General features: G+C 38.6%; 1 protein-coding gene across 5 annotated transcripts in view; it reads left to right on the top strand.

The window, feature by feature from the left end:
- Positions 1-6,838: 6,838 nt before the first annotated feature.
- Positions 6,839-17,253, top strand: part of FXR1 (FMR1 autosomal homolog 1) — a 58,885-nt gene continuing 48,470 nt past the window's right edge. For all 5 annotated transcript variants that reach the window (XM_037027659.1, XM_037027658.1, XM_037027660.1 and 2 more), the window contains exon 1: positions 6,839-6,941. In XM_037027659.1, the coding sequence (XP_036883554.1) occupies positions 6,891-6,941 (51 nt within the window). In that variant the 5' untranslated portion in view covers positions 6,839-6,890. The remainder of the gene's footprint in view (positions 6,942-17,253) is intronic.

Below are 17,253 nucleotides of genomic sequence, written 5' to 3'. Positions count from 1 at the left end.
AATCATGACCACAAAGTGCCAAGAGCGGTGATGCATGCAATTTGGATATGCCAAAGAGAAACTGTAAAGTGCTTCCTTTAAGTGAAAAGATATGTATATATAGGGAAAATTAAAAATATATATGTTTACTACTATCCATGGATTCAGGCATCCACTGGGGTCTTGGAACGCATTCCCTGTGAATAAGGTGGGACTACTGTATGTCAAAGGTGAAGGAGTTTTTCAGATTCAATTAAGGTTCTTAATAAACTGACTTCAGGGTAATCAGAAAGGAAATCATCCTGGGTGGGGCTAACCTAATCAGGTAAGCCTTTTAAAAGAAAGTCAACAGGTCAGAGGCTGTGAAGGTTAATTTTGTCAACTTGGCTAGGCTATGGTACTCAGTTGTTTAGTCAAACCCCAGTCTAAATGTTGATATGAAGGCTATTTAACACATGATTAACCTTTAAATCTGTAGATTTTGAATAAAGCAGGCTATCCTTGCTCATGTCTTTTTCCAACACCACCAAACAATTCTTCAATTCTTGGTACGAACAAGTGGGTGTCTTATAAATTTAACTCAATTATGACGTTATCTACCTGGAGATAGCATTAGATCCCACAGGTTAAGGGCTCAGTCTCACAAGACTGCCCACACTTCAGAGACAATACCCAAGTCCAGGTTGTCACCTGTGCTTCTGGTAGACCTATAACTTGGAGGTTCCCATGACCCCCTTCTCAGGCTCCATTAATTTGCTAGAGTGCCTATCACACACTTTACTATGTTTACCAGTTCATTATGAAGAATATTGTAAAGGGTACAAATGAGCAGGCACATGAACAGGTACAAAGGTGGAGGTCCAGAAAGGTCCGGAGTGCAGGAGAGTCTGTCCCTATGGAACTAGGGTGCATCACCCTCCCAGCATGTGGATGTGTTCTTCAACCTGAAAGCTCATCAGATTGCATTGCCCAAGAGTGTTTATAGAGATTTAATTTCCTGCCTCCTCCTATCCCCTTTTTCCTTCCCAGAGGATGGGGGTATGACTGAAAGTTCCAACCCTGTAATCCCTTGGCTTTTCTGGGAACTAGCCCACCTTGAGTGTACTTAGGGGCTCCATCCTAAGTCACCTCATGAACATGAACTTGGGTGTGCTTTAAAGCTCCTATGAATAACAAAAGATACTCTTATTACTGACAAAATTCTACTTTAGGGGTTATGAGGAAGAGATTGGTTGATTAATTGATTTTAAGAAATTTGCTCACACAATCCTTAGGGCTGGCCAGTCTGAAATCTACAGAATAGGCCAGCAGTCTGTAAATTCTGGCAATATTTGATGTTACATTCTTGAGTCTGAAGGCAGTCTGGAGGTAAAATTCCTTTGTGGGAGACCTCTGTCTTTTTTCTTAAGGCCTCAACTGATTGGATGAGATCCACCTGCATTAAGGAGGATGTGGTATAATATATACTTGAATAGATAATATATGTTGTTTAAAGCCTCTAAATGTGTTAATTGGTTTTTAATGAAGCAATAGAAAAATAAAAATTTCAATAATTTACCACAGCCAAGTGAAAATCTTGGGAATTGATGTTTTTTTTTTCTGATTATTGCTTTTTGGTGGGGAGATATGTCATTTCATTTAAAAATTTGCACTTTTGAAAAAATTATAAAAGGTAATAAATGCACTTAAAAATAAAGTAACAAAATATATGTGAAAGAAATGAATCCTCCAACCCCCATAAATACATAAACTGTTTTGCAGCTTATTTTTCCTAATAATATATGTGGAAGAGCTTTATATTATTTTTTCAAGTATATTTTATTGATTATGCTGTTACAATTGTTGCGATTTTTTCCCTTTGTCCCCCTCCACCCAGTGCCCCCCTCCCCTTCAACAATTTCCCCTCTCTTAGTTTAGCTCATGTCCATGGGTCATGCCTATAAGTTCTTTGGCTTCTCCTTTTCCTATACTGCTCTTAACATTCTCCTGTCTATTTTGTTCCTACCAATTATGCTTCTTGATCTCTACATGATTTCCACCCATTCTTTCCCTTCCCCTCCCAGCTGATAACTCTCCAAATGATCCCCATATGTATAATTCTGTTCCTGTGCTGGTTGTTCGCTTAGTTTTTTTTTTTTTATATTCAGTTGTTGTTAGTTGTGAGCTTGTTGTCACTTTAACGTTCATAGTTTTTATCTTTTTCTTAGATAAGTCCTTTTAACATTTCATATAATAAGGGCTCAATGACGATAAATTCCTTTAGCTTTACCTCATCTGGGAAGTATTTTATCCCCCTACCATTCTAAATGATAGCTTTGCTGGATAGAGTAATCTTGGTTGTAGATCCTTGCTTTTCATTACTTTGAATACTTCTTGCCAGCCAATTCTTGCCTATAATTTTTTTTTGAGAAATCAGCAAGAGAAAAGCAGAGAATTACCTACAAAGGAGTGCCCATAAGACTGTCAGCTGATTTCTCAAAAAAAAAATTATAGGCAAGAATTGGTGGCAAGAAGTATTCAAAGTAATGAAAAGCAATGGGCACTCCTTTGTAGGTAATTCTCTGCTTTTCTCTTGCTGCTTGTAAGGTTTTCTCTTTATCTTTAGCTCTTAGCATTTTAATTATGATATGTCTTGGTGTGGTCCTCTTTGGGTCCAATTTGATTGGGACTCTTAGTGCTTTCAATCAAGACCTACATGTCTATTTCCTTTGCCAAATTAGGGCTATTTTCTTTATTTTTTTAAAATAGATTTCTGATCTCTTGCTCTTTCTCTTCTCCTTCTGGCACCCCTACAATACAAATGTTGGACCTCTTGACGTTGCCCCAGAGCATGCTTCTACTCCTCTTATTTTTTGGCTTCTTTATTTTCTTGTTCTGATTGTTTGTTTGTTTGTTTCCTTATGTTCCAAATCATTCATTTGATTCTTGACTTCATCCACTCTACTGTCATTTCCCTGTAAATTGTTCTTTATTTCAATTAGTGAATCCTTTGTTTCTCACTGGATCTTTTTTACACTGATGAGGTCCTTACTATCATCCTTGAGCATCCTCACAGTGTTTTGAACTCTGCATTTGATAGATTGCTTATTTCCATTGTGTTTAGCTCTCTTTCTGGAGTTAATCTGTTCTTCCCTTTGGGCCATGCTTCTTTGTCTCCTCATTTTGGCAGCCTGTCTGTGTATATTTCTAGATATTAGGTAGAGCTGCTTTGACTCCATGTCTTTACAGTGTGCTCTAATGTAGTAGGTGTCCTGTAGGGGTCCAGTGGCATAGCCTCCCCATCACCTAAGCTAGGTATTTGAGATGCACCCTTCGTGTGGGCTAAGTACACCCTCCTCTTGTATTTGACTCTTGGTTGCTGTTGGCAGGTCAGTGGGAGGGATTTACCAGGGCCAGTCAGCTGCAAAGATTGGCTGTGACCACCTACCACCAACCTCCACCCTCTGTGGAGCATCAGCTGTGCAGGGGTAAGGTGGTGGTGCTCCAAAGTGGTCTGTAGTTGTTCACTGGGTAGGCTGGCCCTGGGGTTTCCTGCGTGGTGCAGGCCAAGGTCAGCCCCCACCTGTGTTTTGTCCGGGACTGCCCTTTTTGAGCTATAAAGCAATCTGAGAAGGCTGCTTCTTGCACTGGGCTTGCAGATTCCCTGGCAAAGCCAAGCTGAAACTAATCTGGCTGCTGCTAGTGCCCAGCCTGGAGCTCACTGAGGCCAGTTGCCTGTTTGATAGGAAGCTGTGAACCATGAGACAAGACCAGTTATTCATATTGGAAAAGCAGCTTGGGTGGGCCTGTGAGTTGGGTAGGACAGAGTCTCTGGGGATCGCCAAGGTGGGTCAAACAGTTTTCCAGGTTGATGGAGTCTCAAATATGGCACCAGTCTGTCAGCTCTGTGGCTTTGCAGGGGAGGGCTCAGAAAAGGGACAATGGCCTCTGCTTGCCCTGGTGCCAGACACTTCAGCCTCTTCCAATATGCAACTTGTGCCCTTCAAACTGCCACTTGGTGCTGGAGCTATGTGTGAGTCCGAATGGGTGAATCGTGTGTGTGTTTTTTAAGGGTAACTGCTTGGAGCTCCATAGGTCTCTTCCACTGACTCAGTTCCTCCTAGTGGCATTCAGAAGTTGTGGGGACTTATTTTCTTGGCATTGGAACCCTGGGCTGGGGGGCCTGGTGTGGGGCTGGGACTTCTTGCTCCCGAGATACCCCTCCTGAATATTATTCACTACATGTGAGTGAGAGACCAGCCCGTTCCGTATCTGCACCCCTCCTACCATCTTAATAGATGTGGTTTAATTCCATAGTTGTCAGACTATGTCAAGACTATTCAACTTGATTTTTGACATTTCTGAGTGATGATTGTTCTATATTTTAGCTGTAATTTTGATGTGGTTGTGTGAAGAGGTGAGCCATGTCTGCCTATGCTGCCATTTTCTATATTTTTACATATAGATCTACTTCTACTCCAAAGGTTTCCAATTATTCTTGGTTCATAGCATCCTTAGTATCTCAATACTCAGTACACTGCCCAAATAAATACCTAATGACTCAATTTATTAAGTAATTAGATCAAAACAACTTACAAAGCATTTATGTCCTAACAATTTAATAGACATGTGCAAAATTAATAAATGTAAATTATCAGAAAAATATTTTAATTTCATTCTTAAGTAATTCAATTCCTTACTAATGGGATGTGCATACTCATTGGTCACTACACACCTCTTCTGGAATCACAGATTGATTTTTGCTTTTATTACGTCAATTGCTGAAAATCAATGCTTGCAAAGATATGGAATCATCAAATATAATGTAGCATAATCTAATATTGAAACTATGAACTAACATGAGCAGAATGCAGTGTGCAAAATGTGTGACAGCTATCAACTATCACTGTGTTAATCTCAAAAATGTAAAATATCCTGAGGCATTTCTGTGAATTCATTGCCATGTCCATAACTTGTACAGGATTCCGAAAAAATGGAAATGACCCAACTGTCTATCAAACAAAAGGATGTGGTATATTCATACAGTGGTGTATTTAACAATTAAAAAAGAATGAGTAGAAAGAAGTGAAGGGATTAGCCAAAGAAATAAATACATAACTCACAGAAATAGACAACAGTGTGTTGATGGCCAGAGGGAAGGGGGAGTGGGAGCTAGGTGGAGGTGGGCAAAGGGAGCCAGAAATGGGGATATTTGTAATAATGTTAATAAAAATCAAGGAAAAAAGAATGAGTAGTGACAATACATGCTACAAATGGGTGAACCTTGAAAACATTATGTTAACTGAAAGAAGCTAGTCATAAAAGACGACATATTGTATTATTCCATTTGTTTGAAAGGTCTAGGTTAGGCAAATCTACAGAGTCAGAATGTAGATTAGTGGTTGTTTAGGGCCTGGGTTTGGAGTGAAAAGGGGAGTGACTGCCAACAGGTACAAGGTTTTTTTTTGGGAGTGATGAAAAATGTTCTAAAATTGTTTGAGGTGATGATTGCACCACCTGTAAATGTACTAAAAACCAATGAACTGTACAGTTTAAACAGATCAATTGTATGGTATGTGAATTATACCTCAATAAGGCTGCTGAGGAAAAAAAGCAAATTAAGACATTATAATTCTGAAAGTTCATAAGAGGATTGTACATAAAGTGTTGCATATGTGAAGCCCTTACTAAATAATGGCTTGCTATTCATTGAAGGGTGTTTAGTCTATGTTTTCTTCACATGATGAACAATATTGAGCCCTTTGCAGCTGCCATTTTCTTTCAGAGCCTTTGGCGATGTGGAAGCGCTGATCAAATGCTATATACATTTTCTGAGGAACCGCCAGAAAGACTGGGGCTGTGGGCATTTCCTTGAGAGATGTCCTCCCTTGTCTTTCCTTGAGAGAGTGCCAGTAAAGCAACGTTTTTAAAAAATTGTTTTCAAAATGAATACAACCCACACAGAAAAGAGCCCTAGCATTATTTCTAAAGGTCTCGTTTTGGGAAAGTTCTAGTACTGTTAAAGTATTCAAAGTATCTTCTTCATAGTGTTTACAGTTTTTGATTAGATTCTGATAGTCAAGCCAAACAAGTCGATTCAGCTTTGATTCTACTCATGGAAATCCTCAAGCATTGCATCAGGCAGAAAACGTGGTCCCCCCTCTATTAAAAGTTTCCCTGACTACTTGCAACCATGGGTATTAACTTAAATTCAGCTACAGGTTGTGAACACATCTAAGTTGAACCGAAAATAAGTTTAAAACAGCTAAAACTCTAACAGGTGGGGAGAAGGCTCAATCTAACTGTGCGAGGTGTGGAACTGTGGCATTTGACTCCAGAGAAGGCCACGGTTTTTTTTTTTTTTAAAGAGCCAGGCTAAAGAATTGAAAGCTAAAGAATTGTATGCACGTTTTTAGGCTCCTTTCTTCCCTCAAAAGTTTGTGTCAGTGCACAATTGGAGACCACAGATGCTCTTCCCTAGGTGAGGAAGCTGCTCCAGGACTACCGGCACTTCCAAAAGTTTTAGGGCGTGTTGCCGAAGAGCAGTGGAACAAAGATGAAAAGGGTAGGGGCCGTCCGGGTAGTTCACTCCGGGGTGGCTGAAGTAATTTACCCGCTACAGCGGGCACCCTGCAGGAGTAGGGGGGCGGGGACGTAGGAGAGGGTCAACAAAGGTCGGGCGATTGTTTCGGGAAGAGAAGACCGGAGCCGCGGCTGCGGGCGGAGCCCAGGACAAGTGAGGTAAGCAGCCGAGGGAGCCCACAGAGTGACACCGAGCTGCGGGGCGAGACCCCAGGGGTGTGGGGCGGGGCATTCCAGTCCCCGCCCTGCTTCCTTGCCCCTCCCCGCGCCTCCTTCACGCCCCTCCCCCCTCCTCCCCGCTGGTTGGAAAGTTTCTAGAATCTCTTCCCAGCGGCCTTTGCGGTTCCAACATGGCGGAGCTGACGGTGGAGGTTCGCGGCTCCAACGGGGCTTTCTACAAGGTACCCTTTTGCCGCTTTGTCGGGTCTTCTGGCGCACGGGGCAGGTTTGGGGGAGGGTTTCTGGCCCCGGAGAGTGAAGTTTGGGGTCGGAAAGGGAAGCCAGGCCAAAGCCCAAGGCCGCTGGGTTCCTTGCTTCTCCCCCCTCCACCCGCGGTTTAACGGTCCCGGGGGCCCGGGCCCCGTTATGTTTTGAAACAACACGTCGGACACCTCTTGTATTTTCCTACTTATGAACATTTTTCTTGGGTGCTAGTGCGGTCCTTGGCCGGCCGGTGAAGAGAAGCCGAGGCGCTGCTGGGCGGCGGAGAGCTAGTTCCCTGGAAGCAGGCCTGAGCGCCGCGAGGTGGGGTAGTCCTGAAAGGAGGTGGTGGGATTGTGTGGTCACAGCCGTTCTCCCGCCCCTTGGACGGGGCTGAGCGGGAGCGCCGCGGCCGGCTGCTCCGACCCCTCCCCACCCCCCTTGGGGGGCGCGTCGCGGAATCTTAGGAATTCACCTTTGTACTAGAGTTTTTGGCAAATAAACTTCAGTGTCTGAAGGGTACCTATTTGAGGGTTAGGCTCGAAGAGAGAAAACTAGAAAATCTTGTAATGTGGCGGGTTGATAATCTTTTTGCGGCCTGGGAAATTGGGCGGCGCCTGACCTCCTCTGTTAAGGAAGAAAATGCGCGAGTTCCCGTCTTCAAGTATGATTTAAAATGCGAGATGGATTAGGGAGACAGGTAGGGAGGTGACCAGTTTCTTTATATCAGTTGCCCAGTGTTTTTTGGAAGGTGTCGAGTTTTATACATCACCCGTCCCCACGAGGTTTTTTGTTTCCATCGGGAGAAAGGAGATTCATTACGGTGGGATCGGAGTGTAAAACAGAAGAGGAATTCGACTGTAAAGGAATTTAGCAGGGGCTTCCAATGTAGGGGATCACATAACTGAAAAAGAAATTCTTATAATTATGCCATTGTAACGGGCTCTTCTCCCGATTCTCTCTCCCAAAGTATGTCAGGATGTTAACAAGATCAATACAGAATCTCCCCAGCTGTTGTCTGTCAGTCAATCTTACTAAGCCAGCATCTCAAATGTTTGAGAGTCCTGGCTATTTTTATGAAGGGGCCTTCCCCTGATGCAGGAGTATTGTGCACACGCTGAGTGTATTCTCACTACGTTCATTTCAGCGTACCTTTTGTCCCACGATTTTATTTTAGTTGGTGGTCGAAATTTGCTATTTTCAGCTTTTTTTTCCTTTCCTAGTGTATTGCTTAGCTATGTGGATTTGGTTAACTGTCGCATGGTAATAGCATAGTGGGAAATCACAGTTGGCATCTAAAGAGACTCCTGAAGTTTTGTACAACTAAATATCCTTAGGTAGTCAGCATAAGGTAAAAATACTTGACTGTCTGATGGGAAAGTATTTTTTGTTCCCAAAGTTCATGCGTGACTGGTTATATTAGCAGTCTAGGTTTAAAAGGTGGTGTCAAAAGACCTAAGTAAAATTTGAGTGTATAATTCATTGACTAATATTGAACCTAGTGGGTGCCCTTTCTGAATGACTGCAGACAGAGTCGAGGCACAGTGCCCAAAGAATGGGCTTACCATATTTTTCCTATCAAGGGTAAATGAGGTTCATTATTTTTTGCATCAGTACTCTCTGACCCATGGAAAAGACTCACTATTTGGCCATACATTTCTTGTGTAACCGAGGCATGCAGGTTTTTTTTTTGTTTGTTTGTTTTGGTGGGTTTTTTGGGGGCGGGTTTTTTTTGGTCATATTGAAAAATGGACAGTGATTATTTTTGTCTCATTATTTTGCAGCATGTGGGTGGTAGAACACCATTTCTTTTTAGCTTAGTTACATTGATTACTACTACACAAGATAGTCTTCATTTTATTTATCGATTAGTAAGGGGGGAGATAGAACCATGGATTTGTAATAATCCACTACAAATGGATTGTAGTTCCACTTATTTATGCATTCATTGGTTGTTTATTGGATATGCCCTGACCGAGGATCGAACTTATAATCTTGATATATCCATACCATGCTCTAACCAACTGAACTACCAAGCCAGGGCTTCAATTTTTTTTTTAAACTTGCTTAAGATCATCATTGGAAGTTTTAGTAAAGACTTTACAGTCTTACTTTGGTTTCTCAGCATTTTTAAAATCAAGTCACAGTAAGTCAAATGTCTCTATTTTGGAATTTTAAAGTATTACTGTTGATTCCTAGCCATATTCTGCAAATCTGCCTGACTGTACTGAGACTTTGACTCAATGTTGCCTGACAAAATAAGGTGGTTCTTTGGCAAAGGTTGGGAAGGACCTCTAGCCACTTTTTATGTATTAAAATAATTGCACTTGAACATTGGGACTTTATAATCGACTTGGACATGTACTTTATAGAAACTGTGGTCTTCAGAACGCTGGAAGAATGGGAATGGTGAAGTGGAAGAAACCCTGCATTTGAAGTTAAAGAAATGGGAATTTTAGGCCTGTATTAAAGTTTACCATTATTTAGCAGTGGACCTTGAACAAACTTGTCTGGATCTGTTTTCTTTTCCTTTCTTTTCTTTAAAATGAGAGGTTTGAAAGAGCTCAGGGTCACTAATTTTTTTTTTAATCCCATGAAGTTGCCCACTTGGAAAAAATTGGTTACCACACAAGTGAGTTTTTTAACAATCTGAATTGAGATTAATTTGCCCATAGTAAAATTTCACTTTTTTGATACACAGTTATACGAGTTTTGATAAATGCTCACAGTTGTGTAATTGGCACCATCAAGATGCAGAGATACAGAATAGTTCCACCATCCCCCACATTTCCCTCATGCTCCTTTGTAGTCATCAGCCTCTCCTTACCCCCAATCAGACCCTAGGGTATTTTTTGTTCCCAAAGTTCTGCATTTTTCAGAGTGTCCTTTGTGTAGAATCATGTGCATGGTAGCATTTTGAGTCTTCCTTTCATTTAGTGTTAAGTAATTTTTTTCTAATTTAAATAATAATATGATCAGTGAGGGAATTTTGGAAACTATCAGAAATTGCTTTGAGGTGTTAGTTAACATTTTGGTGTATTTTTTCTTTCACTTGTGTTTTTCAAAGCACAGGTGATTGATTTTTTCCTTCTCCTTTTCTCCCTTTCCCTCCATATGCACAGATGCATACTTGGCTCTAAATGTGAATTGCCAGTGAAAAATTTCAGTCATAGGATTAGTAGCCAATATCATGCCTTGAGGCATTGCTCTGTAGACATGCCTGATTACAGGTTTTCTGTTGAAACTGAAACTTCATTCCACAAAGTAATTGGAACCACTGAAAAGCTGAAGATTTGACCAAAAATTAGGGTAGTCTTTAAAAAATTACTTACAGAAATGGACAGCATGTTCTGTATCTTGCTTTTTATAACTTAACAGTGGATCTGTAGCTTGATAATGTGCATGTTTGCAGCCCTGTACAAATATGGGGATTGGAAGGAATGGGAGATATGTTAATTAAGCACATGGTAAGGGATGCCATTTTATATAAAAATATGCTTTTATAACCTTTTCTACCTTGAGTGCGGCATTTTAGGGTTTATTCATTGGTTGCTAATAGGCATTTACAGTGCCTTTTTAAAAGAAAGCTGTGAGATAGAATTTACCATCTATGATTGTTAGTGTTTTACAGAGTTATGTAACCATTACCACAATCTTATTTTAGAACATTTCTATTACCACCCCCAGAAAGTTCTCATTTGGGGTCAGTAAAATGCTTTTTAACTGATGTATCTGATATTAAACTTAGTAATAATGTGGCAACTTGCATAGCCATGGGCAAGATACAGTTTTGATATAAGTTGAAAGTCATTCAATTTCTAGCTCATGTACAGGAAAGTTTCCCTGGTGTTCTAAGAAAGTGTGTAATTTCTAAGATGGTTGAATGAAATATTAGGAAGATAGAACTAATTACTTTTAGAGTGCTGTGGTTTCTTTGATTATGTAGTTGACTACAAAACCAAAATTAAACTACAATATTTTCAAAATTTTCTTATTAAGCTTAGCTTAATATAACATTAAAATGCAGTTTGATAGTAAGTAAATTATGCAGGTTTATTATCACCAGTGATGATGACCTGTGGAGTTGCAGTAACGAAGTTGTTCTCTGAGAGTGTACTGAGTTTGTTTGTTTGTTTGTTTTTAAGATTTTATTTGTTTATCTTTAGAGGGGAAGGGAAGGAGAGAAATAATCAATGTATGGTTGCCTCTCATGAGTCTCCTGCTGGGAACTGTCCTGCAACCCAGGCGTGTGCCCTGACTGGGATTCGAACCGCGATCCTGTGGTTCCTCAGGCCTGCGCTCAATCCACTGAGCTACATCAGCCAGGGCAGTACTGAGTTTAAGTTAATATAATTTATTGTTGATTTCTTTGTGGAGATAGTAATTGGAGAAAGGTGGTGGCTCTCTTAATAATAGGAACAGTTAAAAACATACCATTCTAAATATTTTAAACATAATTTTTAGTTTTACATGTTTTAAAATGTGATTGTTATGAAAATGCAAAACTTTAAATGTACATGTGAAAAAGATTTAACTAAGTGAAGACTAATTAACAAATTTTAAAAGTCAAGTGTACTTTTCCTGTAGTTTTGTTTTTATATTACAAGAACAACACAATTATGAAACAATCTGAAAACTGGTAAAACAATCCTATCTACTTAGAGATAATATTGTCAAGGCCTTGGTTTTATATACTTACAGAAGGTATACCTTTTTCCGTTATTTTTACTTTTTTGCACCAGTATATTTCCATCATCAACCTATTTGTGTGTCACCTTCTTTTCTGAGTGCCTGATAATTTGCTAGATATTCTGTGTCACTTATACCTGCATTTCCTGGTTTTCTCTCAAGGACTCCAGGGAGTATGTGGTATTATCCCCATTTTTTACATTTTAGGAAACATGATTAACTTATCCAGGATTGCAGTGTAGCTGAAGTGGGTTTAACTCTAGGGCTTCTCATTTCCAATTTCCTGTTGAGCAAGTATTCGTAGTTCTTCAAAGGAAATTTTATGGTAATTAAGAACACAGGGCAGACACCTGAATGGATAGATAGTAACTCAAAAAGTGAGGTCTCTTCCACAGTGTTAAGGATGTAACAAACTAGTGTGTTGGTGGTTTTTTTGTTTGTTTGTTTTTGTTGTTTCTGTGTCTGGATTTTTTTTGGTGGGGAGAGCAATATGCCTTTTGTGTCTGACCCCTAATTCTTATTACTGGCTGGTTGTAAGTCCTTGATTTTTTGCACTAGGAGTATTAGACAGTTGGATATCTAACCAGTTTTCAAGTGGTGAATCTGCTAGGTTTGGTTCACATCTAGCTCTAACAACAGCTATTTTTTATTGAGCATGCAAACTATCAGATGGCCGAGGTACTTTACAAGAATTTATCTTGTAGTGTTTTTAATCACAATGAGGGGAAGATAGTGTTACCACGAATTGAGGAAACTGAGGCTAATCTAGGTCCATTAAATTATAGGAGGCTGATTCAAGATTCTATGGCTTATCAAACTATTACTACAAATTTCTATTTGTTAATATGTTGGAAGTCAAGAGAAGTGAATTGGGAGGATTCTTGGGGAAATGATTTTGAGCTATGTCTTCACTTTACAAAAATCTACTCTTTTTTTTGGTAGCCACTAGCCATGGGGCTGAAATGTGCTAGTCTGAGTTGAGATGTGTTTTAATTGTACAATGTATACTGGATTTCAGAGACTTAGTGTGAAAAAAAGCATATACCTCAGAATTTAAAAATACTAATTGCATGTTGAAATATTTGGATATACTGGTTTAAATAAAATTACAAAGTTTGTACCTGTTTTTATTTATTTTTATATGGCTACTAGAAAATGTAAAACTAGATATAAGTTATAATTTGTGCTGAATATAACCATATATTTTTGTCATCCTCAGTTGCTAGCTTTATACTGATTATGTAAAATATTTGGGAAATGCTTGAAATAGTTTACGCGTTTACAGTATGAAGCTTTTTTCCTTATAATGTGACACTTTCATGGTGGTAATCATGCCGGTAGCATGTTCTTTTGAGGGTGTCAGAACTTTATTTATTTATTTATTTTTTATTTACAGTTGATGTACAATAGTAGTTTCAGGTGTACAACAGTGAGTAGATATTTATATACCTTATGAAGTACCTATTTTGCTGTATATAATGCATACTACTTTGCCCAGGTTTTTGAGGGGAAAAATAAGGATGTGCTTTATACATGGGTAGTACTAATTCCCAGTGGTTAATGTGTGTCATGCACAGGCATTAACACTAAAACGGGTGCACGTTTTGCACAAGAGTGCATTGTACACGGCAAAATATGGTGATGCCCCTGGTAAGTCAATCTAGTGCTTACAGGACACCATACATAGTTACAGCAATATTATTGAACAATGTCTCTATGCCACACAATGTTTTTGAGTGTCAAAAGCTTTAGAAGATTCTTTGGGAGATGTTTAGCAAATAGTAAGAAAAGTGTTTTGATGGTTGTTAAATTTTCTGGGCCAAATCCTCATTTAAAAGGTGTTCATTAATCTGAGCATACATATTTACATATATGATAATTCCTTTAATTTATTTGTCCTTATGTTAAAGAAGACGAAAAGCCATGGCAAAATTGAACCAAGGTTGAATCTGAGTTAAATATCAAGTGTTTTAACTTGTCTCTCATACTCTAGCTCCAGCTCTTTTTGCTTAGCCTTTTTGGGAGGATGAGTAGAGGTCTCCTCCAGTAAAAACTGATGGGGTTTATAAGTATTGTTGGCAAAGGAACATGCATACCCTTGGCAAAATTTTTTGAGGCTAATTAGTCATATTAAAGATTTTTATTCTTTCCCATGTTAAAACTTTTTGGCTATACAGCTTTTCAAAGATATTTTACCTGGTGAGAGGGAACTTTGTCCCCCCCGCCAAAAGGTTTAATACTTCCTTTTTCATTCATTGATGAGTGTCAGCTCTTTTCTTTATAGTGTGGCTAGAAATGAGTTTTATAATCTTTAATTTTGTCTGTCTGTTGGATGTAAAGGGTTAGCTCATCGGAACTTGGACTTGCAGGACCCTGCAGGTGAATTTTGATATATGTTGGCCATTCGGATTTACTTCTCCATAAATTGCCTGTCGTTTGCCCATTTGTCTATTGGATTACTTAAGAGTCATTTATTACAAGAGTCTCTCCTCCACATCTGTTATGTGTCGACTTTCTGGTATCCCTGGCCATGGAGGTTTTATTGTTATTTATTTATTTATTTATATTTTACTGAACTTTTTTTTCCCATTATAACTTCAGGGTTTCCAGTCCTGGTTACGACAGCCTGTGTTCAGATTATACATACAATTAGGTTTTCTTGTAGACTTTTATTCATTTATTTTATATGTATATCAAAACCTATATTTGAATATATAGGCAATTGTGTTAGCATCAGGTATTTTAGGACTTTATTTTCTCTTTTTGGGCATGGGGGGGAATTGCGTACATGCTCTCTTTAGCCAAATCTTCCTCACTTCTAGGATTGGGATGGAAGGAGAATGTCCAATTCCAAGAAAGCTGAATCTCAGGGTTGGTAGAACATCTTGAGAATTGCTCTGGAAAGTCTCTGGGGTTATCTGGGAAGACCATCATGTCCCTAAAGGGAGACATTGTGGCTTGCTTTTGGGCAAATGAAGTGACTTAGGGGCCTTATTTTCCTTACTTTACTGCCCTGGGTGCATGTGCGTGTGTAGTGGCACCCCCTCCTTTTTACTTACCACATAGTAAATAGTGGATCTGAGCCCACGCTTAATGGTAACACCCCACTCTACCATAGGGTCTTCAATGAGATTTTTTCCTTTCTCTGTTAATAATGAGTTATTTTTATATCTGTTAGCTGTATACATAGTTCAGAAACAAAATGTTTTATTGTAAGTTACTTAAATTGCCTGACATAAAAGTTCCAGGAAGATTTACCATGGTATTTATTGGTGAGAGGAGTAGCTTTAAGTATTTGGCACACCTTTGAGTGCCTGGAAATGCCTTAGTTTAAGATGCATCAACTGTTTGCAAATTGAGGCTCATGTAAAATTGCTTAGGTTATGATAATCACTTGCATCTGGGAGCGCCTAAGTTAGTTTTCTCAACCTAATAGAGTTTCTCATCCGAATTATAAAACACACACTTAATTTTCAGTTTTTCAAGGATGATGCATAGCTAGTTCATTCTAGATGGACGGGGGGAGATTAATTTATTATAAATAATGAATGCCTTAATGATTGAATTGTATTCTTTTAGAACCCCATTTAAGAAAGAACTGTTTCCTGTATTCATTTTTCTCTTTTTAATCCTGTAAATTGGATCATACCTGTATAGAGTGCAAAGTGGGATAACAGATTATGCTGACTGTTGCAATACTGATTTGAGATGTAAAAGTAAGCCAAAGGTGGAGATGTCTCTAGTTGGAAGTTGGGTTTGGAGTCAGGACGTAGGTTATTTTTCCATATATTGATTTGGGAAGTTAGTGGAAGATCCATATAATGTCATTATATCGAAAATGGCAGCAGTTATAAGAGGCACTAAGAGAATATGTTGCCAGTTAATGTGAGTGGTAGTTTCCTTTGTCTTTTAAAATTCTTGTTGTGTACTTATTGAAAGTTCATCTTTAAACACTTGCATATGTAAAGTGGAAAAAATGTAAGCACTTATATTTAAACCGATAAAATTTAAATTGGTTAAAACATCTTCACAGTCAGTTGATTGTGTTTCTTCTCACCTTCCTCAGTGCCATGGAGAGCATTGATGTTGCAAGCATACTTTAAAAGAGCTTTCCTCTATTATCTCCAGGATTTTCTTCCAAGAATTTTCACCCACTCTGCAAGTTTTGATGCTGGTGCTTTCTTGATTTTATCAGAAGGTGTCAGCAGAACAACCTTCTGGTAAGAAACCTCAATCTTTCCTAAAATGGTCCTTCATTGGTTTGCTGAATGAGATATCTAGGTGTTGCAGTCAAATGTCAAATAAAATTGCAAGCAAACCACGATTGATCATACTTAAACAGTGACATTCGTATTTATAGCATGACTGCCATATGGCTATCAGCCATTCTAAGATGCCATAAATTTTAAGAAGCATCCCGATTTCAGAGATTTTAAATTGTTAGGATTGATGGGCTGGGAGGGTAGACTGGGGTCAGAGAATGAATCAGTAAATAAACTGATAGTTGATCAGAGTAACAAGTTATAAATCCATTGTGGCAGTTTTTGATAAGCAAAAACCTGAAGCAGATTTTATATAACTATGCTTTTTTCCTTTCTCATGGGTTGTGTTTTGTAATCACATTTATCTGCAGCAGTAAACTTTACCTGATATAATTGGGGAAAATGGAGACTTAACTCAGATCATGGGATCTGGCATATGGAGAAATTTATTTTAATCAGCTTATTTTTGGACAACAGTATTTTATCACTTTTGCTTCAGTAATTAAGCCATAACTACTGTTTTAACACGTTTCAGGAGGCGTCAGAAATGTAGTTATTTCACTGTTGTGTCAAATAAATGGAAAATTAAAACCTGTAAATTTCACAATAGTGAGGAAAAACTGACAGAAGTATCAGAACTGGAATCAAATATTCTTAATTTATGTAAGAATATTTGATCAGTTGTGAGCGTGAGAACTTTTTGCTTGCTTAAAAGAATAAATGTGAACTAAAGATTTGATCCCTTCCTTTTACACTTGAGATTAAGATTAAAAACCTACCCTCCATTTAGCAAGATTGTACTGTTTCTTGCTCAGTCTATTAGCAATCAGCAAACTCTTCTAAGAATTTTGAAATTTATGAAAGAGATACGGCTTTAGGGAATAAATCTTATGTTTTGGGATCTGGGCTTTCATTTTAAACCTTTGAGGATTCATGCTGTTTGGTTTCTTTTAGCAGTTTGCTGAGTATTGAGGTTTTTAAGTTTCTGTTTCTCCTTTAATAAGGAATGTAAATTTAGGATTGTTGTGAAATGCAATAGTAGGAAGTCATTAGTGGATTTTTTTAAAAATCCAAAGAAATAGATGAATTCGAAATGATAGTTACTTTGCAGTCAAAGGAATTTTTCTAGACTAGAATATGTTCTTCATGAATTTAGTGGGAATATTTTCAAAGGGATTCATGCACCTCTAGATTTTTAAGCAACAGCTCAAGCAAAGTCTCTGATGAATTAATTGGTCAGTATTTTAAATATTGAAATGTTATTTTTTCCCCCTCTGGTCTCCAGTTCCATCATGGGGTTTAAATGTTATTTTTAACTTGAGTTTAGGTTTTGGACAAAATA

The sequence above is a fragment of the Sturnira hondurensis genome, unplaced genomic scaffold (assembly GCF_014824575.4).
Source record: "Sturnira hondurensis isolate 20B ecotype Veracruz unplaced genomic scaffold, ASM1482457v3 Scaffold0019216, whole genome shotgun sequence".
Lineage (NCBI taxonomy): Eukaryota > Metazoa > Chordata > Mammalia > Chiroptera > Phyllostomidae > Sturnira > Sturnira hondurensis.
Note: the sequence above shows the minus strand (reverse complement) of the source record. Positions and strands in the feature narration are given on the sequence as shown.